This window comes from Leptosomus discolor, chromosome 14 (assembly GCF_034619465.1).
Source record: "Leptosomus discolor isolate bLepDis1 chromosome 14, bLepDis1.hap2, whole genome shotgun sequence".
In the NCBI taxonomy this organism is placed as follows: domain Eukaryota; kingdom Metazoa; phylum Chordata; class Aves; order Leptosomiformes; family Leptosomidae; genus Leptosomus; species Leptosomus discolor.
In genome coordinates this window covers 16,627,691-16,642,746 of record NC_141404.1, presented here as the reverse complement: position 1 = coordinate 16,642,746, position 15,056 = coordinate 16,627,691, and the positions used below count along the sequence as shown (strand labels likewise).

The 15,056-nt window shown below is 64.8% G+C and overlaps 3 protein-coding genes across 4 annotated transcripts; 2 read left to right on the top strand and 1 right to left on the bottom strand.

The window, feature by feature from the left end:
• Positions 1-926: 926 nt before the first annotated feature.
• WDR24 (WD repeat domain 24) lies at positions 927-6,969 on the top strand. The gene is made up of 9 exons (XM_009956072.2): positions 927-1,407; positions 1,713-1,890; positions 2,672-3,347; positions 3,634-3,749; positions 4,819-4,940; positions 5,267-5,371; positions 5,470-5,807; positions 6,236-6,420; positions 6,591-6,969. The coding sequence occupies exons 1-9, from the start codon at positions 927-929 to the stop codon at positions 6,757-6,759; spliced, it is 2,370 nt and encodes a 789-aa protein (XP_009954374.2). The 3' UTR covers positions 6,760-6,969.
• Positions 6,970-7,265: 296 nt separating this feature from the next.
• On the top strand, positions 7,266-9,140 carry JMJD8 (jumonji domain containing 8). Of its 2 annotated transcripts, none has more exons than XM_086472879.1 (9): positions 7,266-7,354; positions 7,434-7,517; positions 7,688-7,736; positions 7,829-7,925; positions 8,030-8,098; positions 8,185-8,304; positions 8,396-8,463; positions 8,587-8,721; positions 8,874-9,140. In XM_086472879.1, exons 1-9 carry the CDS (start codon positions 7,266-7,268, stop codon positions 8,952-8,954), a joined length of 792 nt encoding a protein of 263 aa, XP_086329005.1. In that variant the 3' UTR covers positions 8,955-9,140. The 2 variants fall into 2 exon arrangements, with proteins under 2 accessions (XP_086329005.1, XP_086329004.1); XM_086472878.1 differs by having other exon boundaries at positions 8,185-8,321; positions 8,362-8,463.
• Positions 9,141-9,403: 263 nt separating this feature from the next.
• STUB1 (STIP1 homology and U-box containing protein 1) lies at positions 9,404-13,401 on the bottom strand. The gene is made up of 7 exons (XM_086472876.1): positions 13,216-13,401; positions 12,257-12,455; positions 11,973-12,138; positions 11,722-11,812; positions 11,091-11,147; positions 10,772-10,888; positions 9,404-10,341 (listed from the first exon to the last, which is right to left on the bottom strand). The coding sequence occupies exons 1-7, from the start codon at positions 13,399-13,401 to the stop codon at positions 10,216-10,218; spliced, it is 942 nt and encodes a 313-aa protein (XP_086329002.1). The 3' UTR covers positions 9,404-10,215.
• Positions 13,402-15,056: the final 1,655 nt, after the last annotated feature.

Here is a 15,056-nt window from a genome sequence, read left to right as displayed (position 1 = left end):
CCCTGAGCGGGACCTCGGGGGTCTGAGGGGCCCTAAGGGGGAGCTGGAGGGCGGCAGGGAACCCTGAGGGAAATCTGGGGCCTGACGGGGGCTTAGGGGGGTTGAGGGGCCCTGAGGGGTACCTGAGGAATCTCTGAGGGGCAGGAGGGGTCCCTAATGGGGCTGTGGGTCAGGAGCAAGCCCTGAGGAGGAGGGAATCTGGGGCATGAGGAGGCTGGGGGGCCTGGTGAGGAAAGGGCATAGGGGCTGGTGAAGGGCAGTGCTGGGGAAGGAGCTCAGCCTGGTTCTGGGGGAGACGACCTGTGGGTGGAGACCCAGAGTAGCTGCAAGCCCCTGGCACCCTGGCCTGCGCCTCTGCCTGGCAGGGGGAGCTGCTGGCCCCCCTTCTGCTACAGAAGCAGGGTGAACCCCTGCCTGTGGTGCTTGCAGGGGTTTGGGGTCCAGGAGTGCCCCATGGAGATGACTGCAGCCTCATTTCACCCAGCCCCTTGCTGGAGATGCTGCTTGCCTCGGTCCACGTCGCTGTAGTCAACGTCCCGTAGCGTCAGCAACAGCTGCCATCATCAGCGGAGCATCTCAGGGAGTTGAACTGAGGAGGGAACCAGGAACATAGAAAAGGTTTTCAACAGCTGCCTGAGAGGGAGTTACAGAAGGCAGCAGGAGGAGAAGCCCGGCGCAGGGCTGTATCTCTCTCCCCGCAGGTAGCAACCAGGTTGTAACCTCTCACCTCTGCGGCCCATTGATGTGGCCCCAAAAAGCTGCGGTCAAAGCCACCTGGGCCTGCCCGGAGCTGTGGGAGCGGAGCCCGTCCCTTCCCAGCTCTGGCTGAGGTGGAGCAGGGCAGCCGCACGAGCGTGAATGCAGCCTGCGGGGACACGAGCCTCCGAACCTGCTCCTGGAGAGGGGAGTGCACCCCGAGGACGGCCATGGAGAAAATGGCCAGGGTCACCACCGCCCTGGGGGGCAACGCCCTCACGGGCCGGACCATGTTCTGCCACCTGGACGCCCCCGCCAACGCCATCAGCGTGTGCCGCGACGCTGCCCAAGTGGTGGTGGCCGGCCGCAACATCTTCAAGATCTACTCCATCGAGGAGGACCAGTTCGTGGAGAAGCTGAACCTCCGTGTCGGCCGCAAACCCTCCTTGAACTTCAGTTGCGCGGACGTGGTGTGGCACCAGATGGACGAGAACCTCCTGGCCACCGCTGCCACCAACGGCGTGGTCGTCACCTGGAACCTGGGCAAACCCTCCCGCAACAAGCAGGACCAGCTCTTCACCGAGCACAAACGCACCGTCAACAAGGTCTGCTTCCACCCCACCGAGGTCTACATGCTCCTCAGTGGCTCCCAGGATGGCTACATGAAATGTTTCGACCTGCGCAAGAAGGACTCTGTCAGCACCTTCTCCGGTACGAATGCAGGCTGTTGCTTGCCCCCTTGCCTTGGGGAGAGGCAGAGGGTGGGGGCTTTGCCCTCTCCCTGTGCCTAGGACGAGGTTTGCTCAGATGCTGGAGCAGGCAGGGAGAGAGCTGAGAGGTGGGGGGGGGTTTTGCCGCCCTGCAGTGGGACGGGTCTGCACGGTAGGTGGAAGGTGGCCGCATCACTCGCTCCTTCCCCTTCTCTCCGGGCTGGGGACCCCCATGGCTCCTCCAGTGGGCTTTGTAGCTTTGCTGGAGCTCTGTCCCGCTGGATCTCAACTTCTGTCCCCGCTCAGGCCAGTCGGAGAGCGTGCGTGACGTCCAGTTCAGCATCCGGGACTACTTCACCTTCGCCGCCACCTTTGAGAACGGGAACGTGCAGCTGTGGGACATCCGCCGGCCAGACCGCTACGAGAGGATGTTCACGGCCCACAACGGGCCCGTCTTCTGCTGCGACTGGCACCCGGAGGATAGGTGTGTGCGGGGCTGGGCCCTGCCAGCCCCCGGCCTCGGCAGAGACCGGGCGGGCCCTAGAAACAGGGTCGGGACCCTTTTTTTCAGGGGGCAAGCAGGGTCTCTGTTACCCTGGCCCCTTGCATCAGGGCTTGGGCCGTTGCTGGGAGACGGGAGCAATTCTTGCTTGGAGGATTTGGCGGTGTGTTGGGGTGTTTTAGTTTTGTTTTTTTGAAAAATTGGGGGTTTCTGAGGCACTGGATTGCTAATGGTTGGGTAATAGGAAGCTGCTGTCTTGCTCCCTGTGTCAGGGCAGGCTTCGCTCCAGCACTCGGCTGAGACACGGTTTGCTTGTGTTTGATCCCGTTTCCCTCCTGCCTTTCCCTGGGGGTGGTTGGGGTGTGTCTGGAAACAGCTGTTGTGGGGTGCAGGTCCCTCCTCACTCCCTGCCAGGCAGTGCTGCGACTCCTCACCAGCCGAGAGAGGCACTGAAATAGGTTCAGACTGGCCTTTTTCCTCCCTGGCAAGTGGAAACCAGAGATGGGGGGAACTGGTCTGGCTGGGAGCCCTTCAGATGAGTGTGGCTCTAAAGATGCAGGACCTTAAAGCAGGGGGTGGCAAGGAGGGGTGTTGCCTGACCTGGTTGTTGGAGAGCGGAGGCGTTAGGGTAGGATCCCCTGCCATAGATGTGGTCACATCCATGTTGTGACCGTTTCTGTGCTGGGGCAAGAAAGGAGAGGTGAACAGGCATGGATCCTGGCCCAAGCTGGTGTCTCACCACTTTTCTCCACCCTTCTCCCAGGGGCTGGCTGGCCACAGGCGGCCGGGATAAGATGGTGAAGGTGTGGGACATGAACACCACGCGGGCGAAGGAGATCTACTGCGTGCAGACCATCGCCTCCGTCGCCCGGGTGAAGTGGCGCCCGGAGTGCAAGCACCACATCGCCACCTGCTCCATGATGGTGGACCACAACATCTACGTCTGGGACGTGCGGCGTCCCTTCATCCCCTCCGCCATGTTCGAGGAGCACAAGGATGTCACCACGGGCATTGTGTGGCGTCACCTCCATGACCCCTATTTCCTCCTGTCGGGTTCTAAGGACAGCACCCTCTACCAGCACATCTTCAAGGACGCCAGCCAGCCCATCGACCGGGCCAACCCCGAGGGGCTGTGCTACAGCCTCTACGGAGACCTAGCCTTCGCCGCCAAAGAGAGCCTCATCTCCTCTGACTCCAACCGCAAGCCCTACATCGGGGACCGGCGGCACCCCATCTTCTTCAAGCGCAAGCTGGACCCCACGGAGCAGTTCGAGTACATCTCCTCCTCCAGCGCCCTCAGCGTCTTCGAGACGGACGTGGAGAGCGGCAGCATGGACTGGTTCGTGCACACCGCCAAGCAGTACGCGCTGGCCGGCCGGCCCCTGGCCGAGCTCTGCGACCACAACGCCAAGGTGGCCAAGGGCTTGGACCGCAACCAGGTGAGACTCTCGGTGCAGACCCAGCCTGGTACTGAGGTCGGAAGGTGCTGTTGGGATCAGGCCCGCCACCCGAGCGGGGTGGTGGCTCTCTGTCCCCAGAAGGTGTCCCTCTGCCTGGCACCAAACCCCTACCGCTGTTGCCCGCAACGAGCACGGATCGTTGCCCCGGCTTGACCCCCCTGAGAGCCCGCCCAAGCCGATGGTGGCAGTTTGTGGTCAGGTACGGGGCTGCACGGGGCCTGGTTTTTAGCCTGGCAAGGTCTGACTGCTGCCATCTCTCACACAGGTGGCTCAAACGTGGACGATGCTGCGAATCATCTACTCCAGCCTCGGCACGGTGTCGTCCGCCAACCTCAACCACAGCATGGGGAAAGGCAGCGCCGCCCTCCCGCTCATGAACAGGTAAGGGGGTGCCAGAGCCGCAGCGAGCAATGCGACGGCTGGAGTGGCCCCGTGGGTGGGAGAGTGGAGATAGCTCCTCGGCTGGGCCGGGAGCAGGGCCGGCTCTCTGGCAGCCTCGGGCCACGCTGGTTTGCAGGTTGGCATCGGCTGAACGCAGCCATTTTCCGTGTGGGTGTGAGAAGCCAGCCTGGCCTTGAGCCGTGCAGGCTTGTACGCTGCTCCCTTCCCTCCTTGAAACGAAGTTCGAGGCTGCAGTGGGGCACAGGGCTGGTACTGTCTTAGCAGTGGTTTAATTAGTGACTGTGACCGAGGGCTGGGGGTGGAGAACCTCTGTCTCACTCTGCTGGTGTGGAGAGGTTGTCTCCTGCCTTTGAAAGGGAGAGGAGAGCCCAGGTCTGCGAGCAGCTCGCTGGTGTGGAGAGCCCCATCGTGGGCCGATGAAGCAGGAAAACTTGTTTTTCCTCTTCTCGATGACATGTAAAAGTGCAGGCTGAGGACTCCAAATGAGCTGTCAGACCTCGCAGGGCCGGGTTCCCAGGGTGAGTGGCAAATTCTCGAATAACATCAAAGAAAACCCTCTCCTCGACCAAGCTCTGCATCCAGCCGGGTCACTGACTGTCCCTGACTCAAACAGCAGGCAGCAGGCTCAAGAGCTCGGCTCTGCTTCAACCCCATTCCCTTCCTTTTCCACCTGGTGAAGCCTGAGAGTGGTGATGTGTAACAAACAGCAAAGCACCTTGTAGCCAGGCGGCTCCTGTTTACCTTCCTCTGAGGTGAAGGTAAATACTAGGAGATGGAGTCCAGAGCCTGCGCTCAGCTCTGAAATCCCTTGGGAAGACCTTTGTGGTGCGTGCACAGAGACGCCAGGCTTGGGGAAAGGGCTGTGTTGACGATGGCAACGTATCTTTAAAGTTACAAAGTGGGGTCAGCTGACTTCTGTGCTCCCGGGGAAAGCGCCATGTCTGGTGTTTCGCCATTCAAACCGCAACGGGAGACCTATATCCAGGGTGTTTGCTGACTGGAATGGAAGCTGTACGCTTCTGTGACTGAAATTTGGCTTCTTTCCCAGCTTTAACCTGAAGGACATCCCCTCTGGGCTGGGCAGTGAGTCAAGACTGGACCGCAGCAAAGGAGAAAGCCGCACAGAAAACATCCTCATGGATTCCTCCTCCACCCTGATCAACAACGAGGGTAACGTTTCTGGGGCGGTCCTGTGGCTCTTCCCTCCTCGCCTGTAGGTGGCCCTGATACAGGATGATTTATCCTGTAAATCGGCATGACTGGACCAGCTGCAGCACCCAGGTGAAGCACATTGAGCCCCGGAGCGTAGCAGAATGACAGATTTACCCCCGTGACCCCTGCGGTGGTGGCTGCGGGTGCCAGGGACGCGATGGCGGTGGGGAGCCGAGCCATCCGGCTTGGACACAGCCTGGCTTGCTGGGGTGGGACACGGGGGGTGTGGATCCAACCATGTGCCCAAGTGAGTTGAGCTGATTTCTCTCTCCCTGGGCACACAGACAACGAGGAGACGGAGGGCAGCGATGTCCCTGCGGACTATCTGCTGGGAGATGTGGAGGCAGATGAGGATGACTTGTATATGATGGACCACGAGAACCCGCATGGTGAGCGCACGGCTGGTGCTGGGAGGTGGTGCCTGTCCCAGACACACAGCTGGATTTTCTCCTGGCCTTCCCTCCTCAATCCTGATCTCTCCTGGCAGCTGAAGAGCAGGAATACAGCCTTCCCCAGGAAGCCTTCCCTCTGCGACACGAAATCGTGGACAACCCGTCGGCCTTGGACCACCTGCAGGACAAGGCTGACTCCCCTCACGTCAGCGGCAACGAGGCCGAGACGGTGTCGCTGACGCCTGTGGAGTCCTTCTCCCTCATCTCCATCTCCCACTCGCTCTACGAGAACCGCCTGCCCTCCGACTTCTTCAACCCCATCGTGCGGGACACGCTCCTCTTCTACGCCGAACAGGGGGACGTGCAGACAGCCGTGTCCGTCCTCATCGTGCTGGGAGACCGCATCCGCAAGGAGATCGATGAGCAGACCCAGGTAGACCCCGGGAAGCCCCCTCCTGGCTGCGCAGGAACCGAGCCCTCCCTTCAGGGCTGGGGCAGCAACCCCACGAGATGCAGTAGGACACCTTGGGGGGACCCAGAGGGGGTGTAGCACAATGCAGTGGGATCCTGCCTGGGCTCTGGGTGCCTCCCTTCTCCTCCAGGCCCGCTTTAACCTGGGGTGGGCAGCTCCAGCACCCCTGGTACCCAGCTGGCTGCTCTACCACCAGTCCTGGCAGGGACCTGAGGGGGTGTCTGCAGGGCCAGGGTGGGGAAGTGGCTGTGGCCTGTTGGTTTGGGGAAGGATGCCTCTTCCCCAGCCCCGCAGAGCGGTTCCCCCAGTGACCTGCGGGGCACAGGACTGGGATCCCGAAGGGGTTTCAGGGCGGGTGTCAAGGCTCAGCTGTCCCTGGCTGTCCCCAGGAGCACTGGTACACGTCCTACATCGACCTGCTGCAGCGTTTCCAGCTCTGGAACATCTCCAATGAGGTGATCAAGCTGAGCACGTGCCGTGCCATCAACTGCCTCAACCAGGCCTCCACCACCCTGCATGTCAACTGCAGCAACTGCAAGCGGCCCATGAGCAACAGGGGCTGGATCTGTGATAGGTGAGGGCAGCCCTGCGGGCAGGGAGGTGGGGGACCACACTTTGGTCACCAAGGGGAGTCCCAGAGGGGGCTGCAGGGGCAGGAGGATGGGGTTGGTGCCCACCTGGTCCCCCTTGTTGCCCCTCCGAGGGCTCTGCCAGCCCACACTCACCCCCTTCTCTCTGGCGCAGGTGTCGGCAGTGTGCCAGCATGTGCGCCGTCTGTCACCACGTGGTGAAGGGGCTCTTCGTCTGGTGCCAGGGCTGCAGCCACGGCGGCCACCTCCAGCACATCATGAAGTGGCTGGAGACCAGCTCCCATTGTCCCGCGGGCTGCGGCCACCTCTGCGAGTACACCTGAGCCCCTTGCCACCCCTCACAGGGCGGAGATGGCTGCCAGGTGAGGCAGGCAGTGATGGGCAGGGCAGGCAGGGCCTTCTGCCTGCCTCTCCTCCCCACACCTCCCACCCTCTTTATTTATTTTTGTGTAATTCGGGGCCCTTTGGGTGCTCCCAGCCCCCTGCTCAGCCCTTTTGTACTGGATTAAAACAAAACAGAGCAGCTGAACTGAGCCGTGCCTCTTGTCTTTGCTTAACATGGCTGCATGGGGCAGGCTCAGGGCTCCGGAGGGGCTCACCACCGGTCCCGCTCCCCGCCGGTGGGCCCCGGCCCAGCGACACGCCGGGAAGGCTATGGGGCCCACCTTCTTTGTTGCCCCCTTTAAGGCGCGGCCCCCTTTAAGGCGCGGCCCCTACCGGAGCCGTAACGACTCGGCCAGCCAATGGCAGGGCGCGGCGTCACGCGGACCGCGGTGCCTGCCGGGAAGCGTAGTCCGCCGGCGGCCGCGATACCGGCGCCGCTTCCCCGATGGCGGCGGCGCGGCGGCTGCTCTCGCTGCTGCTGCCGCTGGCCTGGACCCGGCCCACGGGCTGCGCCGACCCGCCGGGCGGCGGCTGGTAAGGGCGGGGGCGGCTGTAGCGGTGCTGGGCCCACGTCCGGGCCCGGGCCCGGTGCCGAGCGGTGCTCCCGTTGCAGGCTGGCGGGTACGGTGCCGGAGGAGGAGCGGTGCACCGTGGAGCGGGCCGACGCCTCCCTCACCTACTCCCTCTTCCTGCAACGGTACGGGCGACACGGACAGCCGCTGACCTGAGACGGGGGTCCGGGGCGGGGGTAGGGGCAGGGCAGGGGACAGACCCCGGTGCCCCGGGGAGGGGTCCCGGGGGGATCAGGGGGGGCAGGTCCCGGGGGCGGTCGCCTGTGCAGGACCCCGCTGCGGCGTTCTCCCCCAGGTTCGCCTTCTCCCGGCCGGTGATCCTCCGCGGGGTCACGGACAACTCGGTGAGTGCCGGGAGGGGTACGGGGGGGTGGCACACCCCGGTGCCGCGGCGGCGGCAGCATCCCGGTCCCGCTGTGTCTCCCTCCCCTCCCAGGCTTTCCGTGCCCTCTGCACCCGGGAGAAGCTGCTGGCGGCCTTCGGGGCTCGCCCGGTGCGGCTCAGCACGGCCAACACCTACTCCTACCGCAAAGGTGAGGGGATGGGCGGGGGCCGCGCCCCGCAGCTCCCCCCCACCGGCGGGCAGGCCCTGCCCGGGGGTGCCGGCGTGGCCCCCTCAGCTCTCCCCTGCCCGCAGTGGACGTGCCCTTCCAGGAGTACGTGGAGCAGCTGCTGAAGCCGCAGGATCCAGCCAGGCTGGGCAGCGGTGGGTAGTGCCCCCCGTCCCCCAACCGGCACCCCCCCGCTCCCCCACCGGCCTCATCCTCCCCGTCTTCCCCCTCCCGCCCCCAGACACTTTGTACTTCTTCGGGGACAACAACTTCACGGAGTGGGGCCCCCTCTTCCAGCAGTATGTGCCTCCCCCCTTCCGCATCCCGGGCACCAGCCCTGCCTACAGCTTTGGGATTGCAGGTGGGTGCTGGCAGCGGGTGCTGGCAGCCCCAGGGTGGGAGGGGGGCGTCTCCCCAGCACCAACACCCCCCCACCCCAACTCCCACCATAGGCTCAGGTTCTGGCGTTCCCTTTCACTGGCACGGCCCCGGTTACTCCGAGGTGATCTTCGGCAGGAAGGTGAGAATCGAGCCCTGGGGGATGTATTGGGGGGGCGGGGGGAAGAAAGACCCCCAACTGCTGTCCCCGAGGGGACTGGAGGGGAAATGGGGGGGGGTGTTGTCCCCCCACGATGTCTTCCAGCGCTGGTTTCTGTACCCACCGGATAAAACACCCCACTTCCACCCCAACGAGACGACGCTGGCCTGGCTCCACCACACCTACCCCGCGCTGCCGCCGGCCGAGCGGCCACTGGAGTGCACCCTGCGCCCCGGGGAGGTGAGTTTGGCCAGGCCACCCGTCACCCTGCGTCTCTGCTCCCCTCGGGAGTGGGGGGGGGGACACACACACAGCCCAGCCAGCACCTCTGGAGCTGCGGGGAGGACATAGGGTGCAGCCCCAGGAGCCCACGGGCCCGCGCTCTCCCGCAGGTCCTGTACTTCCCTGACCGCTGGTGGCACGCCACGCTCAACCTGGACACCAGCGTCTTCATCTCCACCTTCCTGGGGTAGAGCCGGGAAGGCCGAGGACGTGCCACCATCGTCCTGGGCATGGTGAGAGCGTGCCGGGGCGGCACCTCCGGCTCCTGCTATCGCCAGGGCAGCGCCACGGGTGTTGGGACCAACTGCCTGAAGACGTTCTGGTTTTTACTGGTCTTTTCCCTCCCTCCCGTGGATTAAAGGTGTTGTTCTGCCGTAGCACTCTGCGTGTTGCTGCCACCCCTGGAGTGTAGGCAGGGCAGGTCACGGCCCAGGGGCAGGCAAACCCCCTCGTGGGATGGCACCGGTTGCCAAGCCAGGACATCACCTGCCCAGTGCAGAGCTCGCCACTGTGAACCACTCCAGCTCTTTTTTTTTCTTTTTTTTTCTTTTTGTGTCTACATTTATTGCTGAATTTTAAAATTTTTTTAATATATATATTTTTATTTTTTTTTTTAATTGACATTGGCAAACTGGAGGGCACTCAAAAGCCAGGCAGGCTGGTGGCCGACCGAAACGCTGGAGTCACAGCCGGATGTGGATTTGTTGGTTGGTTTTGGTTTTTTTAAAAGGGATTTCATTAAAAGGAAGAAGAACTTTTACCGCGGGCGGTTGTTCGCAGGGAACCACAGTCCCGGTGGGCGAGGGGACACGTGAGCCAGCCCCTTCCAACCTGGGGGCAGGTGTTGCCCAGGAAAAGCTGGAGGGTGAGTCGGCATCTGCAGCGACCACACTGGTCTCCCACCCGCCGGCAAGCGGCTATTTACAGGGCAGAGGAGGACCTGACCCTGGCCAGGCAGGAGGAAACAACTGTGTACGTGGGGAGGGGACCGGACCAGACCAGCACCAGGCATTCATCCCGGCAAGCTCCTCACGGCACCTCCCCGGAGCAGGATGCGATCTTTGGGGCTCATCAGCTGCTGTAGCCGAGGGGGGGATCCTGCTCTTTGGGCGATGAAGATGGTGGTGAGACCTTCCATGCCACCGCGACAAGCCAATCTCCTCCAAACCGCTGGGCAGGTCTTCTTCTGAGGGCTGTGGTCTTTGAGGAGCTGGGGGAGAGGGGAGCCCGGGGAGCCTTCGTGCCCGCCCAGCCACTGCGGCTCCTCGGGAAGGGGAGATGGTGACGTGCCCTCGCCCAGCGCCACTGCTGGGTCTCTGGGCACCCGGAGCAGAGGGGGAACAGCCAGAGAGCGAGTAAGGCATGGTGTGAGCCCAGCGAGAGCCGCCTGTGCTGCTGCGGCCGGGGGGGTCGGGGAGGCCACGGGTGGGCCAGCGCTGCCCCCTCGGCCTCTCAGTAATCCTCCACCCAGCCGTTCTCCGAGATGAACGCGTCTATCACCTCCTTCATGGCGAGGTTGGGGATCAGCTGGTCCTGGGTCAGGGGACTCCGCGTCACCGGATCGAAATGACCCACGCGCTGCAAGGGAGGAGACGGCCGTCGGCCGGTGACGCCACGCGCCCAGCCTCAGCCCCGGGGCGCAGCCCGGCATCCCCCACGATTGCCAGGCATCCGTGCACCTGCCACGGGGGAGGAAAGAAGGGGGGCAAAGGGACAACTCCCCCCCCTCTGCAGGTGCCTCCCAGCAGGCTGAGAGCAGGTCAGGGCACAAGGCCCCCTGCCAACAGCCGCCTCCACTTCAGGCAGGGCCAGGCAGCGCCCACCGCCTGCCTGCCTGCACCTCTGCAGGGAGCCGCCCGGGCAGGTACCTGGGACCAAACCCAAGGAGGTTTTGAGCTCTTAGTCAGGCAGGTAGCTGCCTTCACGCCCAGGGAGGGCAGGCAGAAGGGTGGAGGAAGACTGCGAGCAAGGTCCTGGGAAGCCCCTGCTGTCCCCAGCCCGGCAGTACCTGGAGATGTTCCTCAATGTCCTTCCTGTCATAGGTGATCCCGCTGGGTGTGATGCAGGGCTCTCTCATCAGCTCAAAACTGATCTTTCCGCACAGGTAGTCAGGGATGTCCCGCTTCTGGCTCAAGAGAAGCAGAGCTGGGTCAGGAGGGGCTGGGTGAGCCCAGCATCAAAAAAAACCCCACCAAACCAAAGAGGGCTGGGAGGTGGCGCTGGCTCGGGGGGGGGGAAGCAGGGAAGGCAACAGAGGTGGCAGCACGGCCTAAAGCAGGTTCACAGTGAGCAACTCTAGACGGAAGCACAGGCCAAGGCGCACTCACCTTCCTCTTCTCATCCACTTGAGAGAAGAGCTCGTCCATGTCGGCCAGGTATTTGTCCTGAAAGAGAAGGTCAGGAAGAAAAGGGGTCCCCAGGGAGAAAGCCCCAAAGCCTCCCACCCCGCGGGTGCTGGGGCAGGCAGAGAGGAGGTGACAGGTCCTCAGTGGTCCCTCTGCCCTCACAGCCCCCGTCCGGTGGCCACAAGGCTCCAGGCTGAACCGTGTGGCAGGAGTGATCCAGCTTAAAAATAACCTTCCTTTGTGGGGCTATTTTTATCCCGGGATTAGTCCCCTGTGCTGGGCCAGCACCCAGACCCACACGTGGCTGAGCTGGGACTTGCGTGGCACAGCCCTCTGAGAACAACAGGTACAGCAGCTGGGGGAGCTGACGGGCTGTGACAAGAGGGTGACAGAGCAGGGACAGCCATCACAGGGGGACACAAAAGTCCTGCAACAGCAGCTCGAGCCACAAAATGAAGGCTGAGAAGCCGTGCTCCGCCCTGGGGTGTCCTGGCTTTGGCCTGCACAGCCACAGCCCTGCGGCTTCCTTGGCCCCAGCAGAGGATGAGGATGAGGTGAGGAAGGCCCGGCTCCTCTCCCAGCCTCTGCGAGCAGCCCTGGCCCTCCTGCTCACGTGTTTGGCCTCAATGCCAGCCAGCTGAACTCGGCTCCGGCTCTCGTCCGCGTTTTCTTCTTGCTGAGTCTTTCGGCACTCAGCCAGCTCCCTAGGGCAGAGCAGGAACATCAGAAGCAAAGGAGGGACCCTATCGCTCCCCTTCCCGCTGCTGTGGGGCGCTGCCTGCACCTCCAAGAAGGCAGAGGCACCACGCACAGAGCTGCAACAGCTTCGTGGTGCTAAAAAAGCCTTCACGGGTGCCATGTTACCTCTCCTTCTCCGCCATGATCAGCTTGGTCAGGTAGGAGTGCAGCTCGTTCTCTTGGTTGATCCGCTTCTCCTCGATGCTGTTCCAGCGTTTCTTCTTGGCGATGCGCAGCGCACTGGGGATGTCGTCCCCAAAATTCAGCCGCTGCTCCTTGGCGAGGTTGTAGGCTGGGGGGGAGGGGAGAAACGGTATCTCAGAGCCAACAACCGGCTTCCCTCTCGCCATCCCTGGCCCTTTCCCAGTGGACAGGCAGCGGGGGGCAATGCCAGCACTGTGCCCGCTCACCTCTCTGCAGGTTGGCGATGGCCTCGTCGTAGTTCTCCATCTCCATCTGGCACTGGCCCAGGAAGAAGTGAGCCTTCACCGACTGGCCATCCAGCTCCAGGGCCCGTTTGCAGTCCGCCAGCGCCTTGTCGTGCTGCTGCATCTTCAAGTAGCAGAGGGCTCGGTTGGTGTAGTAGACGGCCACCAAGGGGTTGCGGTTCTGCAAGGCGAGACCCATGCTGTGGCCAGTGACGACAACCGCCTGCTCCCCGCCGCAGGCTGGCAGGGACGAGGCACAGTGACAACAGTGTGACTCGGTGAGCCGGCTGCGGAACGCCGTGACCCTCTTGAGAGCCGCGAGGGCCGGCACGGGCTTGCGTCCCGTGGGGAGCCACCGGGATGGACAAGCTGGGGCCAGTCCCCACCGGGCAGCCTGTGTCCCACGGTCCCGGGGGAGCTGGAGCCCCTCCACTCCAGGTGGATCTGCCCTACCAAGCCCACCCTGGGGCTGGGAGAGGGCGGTAACAGGCCCAGGCTGTGGGCACCCTGGCAGGGGGGTGGGCAGAGGAGGGGCCAGCTTGGGGCCTGGTGGGGCGACAGGCCTGGCTGGGGAGTGGCCAAGCCCAGAAAGGGGGCCAGGGCCAGGCCAGGCCCAGGGCAAGGGTTGGCTAGGCCAGGCCTGGGGGGAGTAGTCCAGACCAAGGTAGAGGGGCCAGGCCCAGGGAGGGGATCCAGGCCCGGGGGTGTGGCCAGGCCCAAGGAGGGGGCCAGGCCCGTGGCGGGGGGGTGGTCTAGGCAAAGGGGATCCCGTCCCGAGGGTGGCCAGGCCCGGGGAGGGGCCGCTGTCCAGGCCGGGGGGGGGCTGTCAAGACCAGGCCCGGGGGGAAGGCCAGGCCAGGCCAGGGTGGCGGTAGGGGTTGGGGTGGGGGTGTCCCGTCCCCGGGGTCGGTCCCAGCCCGGGGGGTGCCGTTGGGACTCACGATGGCGCGGCCGTAGCAGGCGGCGGCCTCAGGGTACTTGCGGCCGCCGAAGAGCCGGTTTCCCTGCTCCTTGTGCTCCTGCGCGCTGTGGCTCTTCTCGGGGCTGCTGCCCCCCGCGCCCCCCGCGCCCGGCCCCGCCGCCCCGGGCCCCGCCGCGCCGCCCTCCCGCTCCTCCTTCCCCTTCATGGCACCGTCCGGCACCGCCCGGCCCGGCCCGGCCCGGCCCGCTGGGGCCGGCGGCTCCGCAGGCTCCGGCCGCGCACTGCGACAGCCGCCACCGCCGCCCCCGCCGCCGCTTCCGGGGCCGGACCGCTGCGGGGGCGGGGCCTGGGGCTGGGCGGGGCCTGGGGGCGGGGCGGGGGCGCGGAGGGGCGGGGCGCGGAGGGGCGGGGCGGGGGAGCGGAGGGGCGCGGCGAAGGGAGTGAAGGGGCGGGGCGGGGCAGGCGAGGGGCGGGGCGGAGGGGCGTGGCCAGGGAGCGCAGGGGCGGGGCGTGGGTGAGGTTTATAGGGTTGACGGGGGGGGGGTGGAGGCTGGAGGGGTGTGGGGTTCGGGGGGGTGGGGGTGCGGGGGGGATGTGGGGCTGAATGGTGGCGCGCAGAGGGTGGGGGGGGTGTGAGGCTTTAATGAGGCGGGCATGCAAAATGGTGGGGCAGGCTGGGTGGGTGGGGGGTGAGAGTGGAAGGGTGGGGTGGGATGAAGAGAAGGTCGTGGGGTGCGAGGAGGGGGGCTGAGCGAGACTGGATAGGGGGTGCGGAGCTGAGGGGGGGGGGCGGTGAACGGGGCTGGGAGGGCTGTACAGTTGGGGGGGGGGGTGCAGAGGGGAGGGGCGGTGTTTGGAGCATGTGGTGCTGCAGACGCCCCCAGCCCCGCACTCCCATCCCCAGCCCCCCACCCCCCCACACCCCCCCCACCCCCCCCCCCAGCCCTCGGCGCCGTTTCACCCGTCCCAGAGTTTTCTGCTCCAGTAAGTCCCGTCCCTGCTGTGGCGCCCCCGCGGCGCGCCACACACACCCCCACCCCACCCCCCGAGGCCAGGCAGCCCTGGCGCCCCCATTCACCCAGCAGGAATTGGGGAGGGGGGGGCAGATTCCCCCCCCAGAGACGCAGAACCCGGCAGTGTGCAAAATATTTATTTATACTCCAAAAAGGTCGGGGGTGGGGAGGGAGGGGTCAGAGCGGGGCCCTCCCCGCGGCCCCATCCCGGGGCAAGCTCCCACCCCACCCCCCGCTGTGGGGGAGGGCTGCTGGCAGCAAAGAGGGGGGCCGGGGCGCGGGGAGGGGGCAGGGGGGTTGGGGGTTTTGGAGGGGGGGGGGGCTGCACTGCCGAGGGCACTGCTGAAACGAGTTGTGCCGGTCTCAGCTGATTCCGCCTTCCTGCTGGGCTCTCCCCATATTATTCTTTTTCTCTCTCTTATTTATATTTATTTTGGCATAGAAAAATAAATCGCTCCTCTTTTGGCACCAGTCCTTGGTGTGAAAGTGCAGGTCCTGGGGGGCAACGAGATGGCCCCCACCCTGGAAAGGGGGGTACAGGAGCAAGTGGGGGGGGGGGTCCCCCCCACTCGGCTTCTTCCCGGGGGGCACAGCTCGAGCCCTGCGGGCACCCCCGGGGGGGTGTTTGGCGATGCCGGGGCAGGGCTGAAGCATCCTGGAGGGGGGGGGGGGCGTTTACAGCAAGGGGGGTTTGCCAGGGTACATTCGGGGGGGGGGAGGACACACACACGCGGCCCTTGGGGTGGGGGGCAGCGCGCTCACTAGCACCGAGGGAGCAGGGAGGGTGGCCTGTCCCCATGTCATGGCGCGGGGATCCCCCTCCCCACACATCCACCCCCCCCCATCT

What these genes read in the sequence shown, in the direction of transcription:
- WDR24 (XM_009956072.2), top strand. Translation starts at nt 927, where the DNA reads ATGGAGAAAATGGCCAGGGTCACCACCGCCCTGGGGGGCAACGCCCTC. An exon ending in CACCCTGATCAACAACGAGG is followed by an intron (nt 4,941 to 5,266) that starts GTAACGTTTCTG and finishes CTGGGCACACAG; the next exon opens with ACAACGAGGAGACGGAGGGC. An exon ending in GGACCACGAGAACCCGCATG is followed by an intron (nt 5,372 to 5,469) that starts GTGAGCGCACGG and finishes CTCTCCTGGCAG; the next exon opens with CTGAAGAGCAGGAATACAGC.
- JMJD8 (XM_086472878.1), top strand. Translation starts at nt 7,266, where the DNA reads ATGGCGGCGGCGCGGCGGCTGCTCTCGCTGCTGCTGCCGCTGGCCTGG. An exon ending in CAGGTGGGTGCTGGCAGCGG is followed by an intron (nt 8,322 to 8,361) that starts GTGCTGGCAGCC and finishes GCGTCTCCCCAG; the next exon opens with CACCAACACCCCCCCACCCC. An exon ending in AGGTGATCTTCGGCAGGAAG is followed by an intron (nt 8,464 to 8,586) that starts GTGAGAATCGAG and finishes GATGTCTTCCAG; the next exon opens with CGCTGGTTTCTGTACCCACC.
- STUB1 (XM_086472876.1), bottom strand. Translation starts at nt 13,401, where the DNA reads ATGAAGGGGAAGGAGGAGCGGGAGGGCGGCGCGGCGGGGCCCGGGGCG. An exon ending in CCTGCTACGGCCGCGCCATC is followed by an intron (nt 12,456 to 13,215) that starts GTGAGTCCCAAC and finishes CTCGCCTTGCAG; the next exon opens with AACCGCAACCCCTTGGTGGC. An exon ending in ACATTGAGGAACATCTCCAG is followed by an intron (nt 10,342 to 10,771) that starts GTACTGCCGGGC and finishes CCTCCCTTGCAG; the next exon opens with CGCGTGGGTCATTTCGATCC.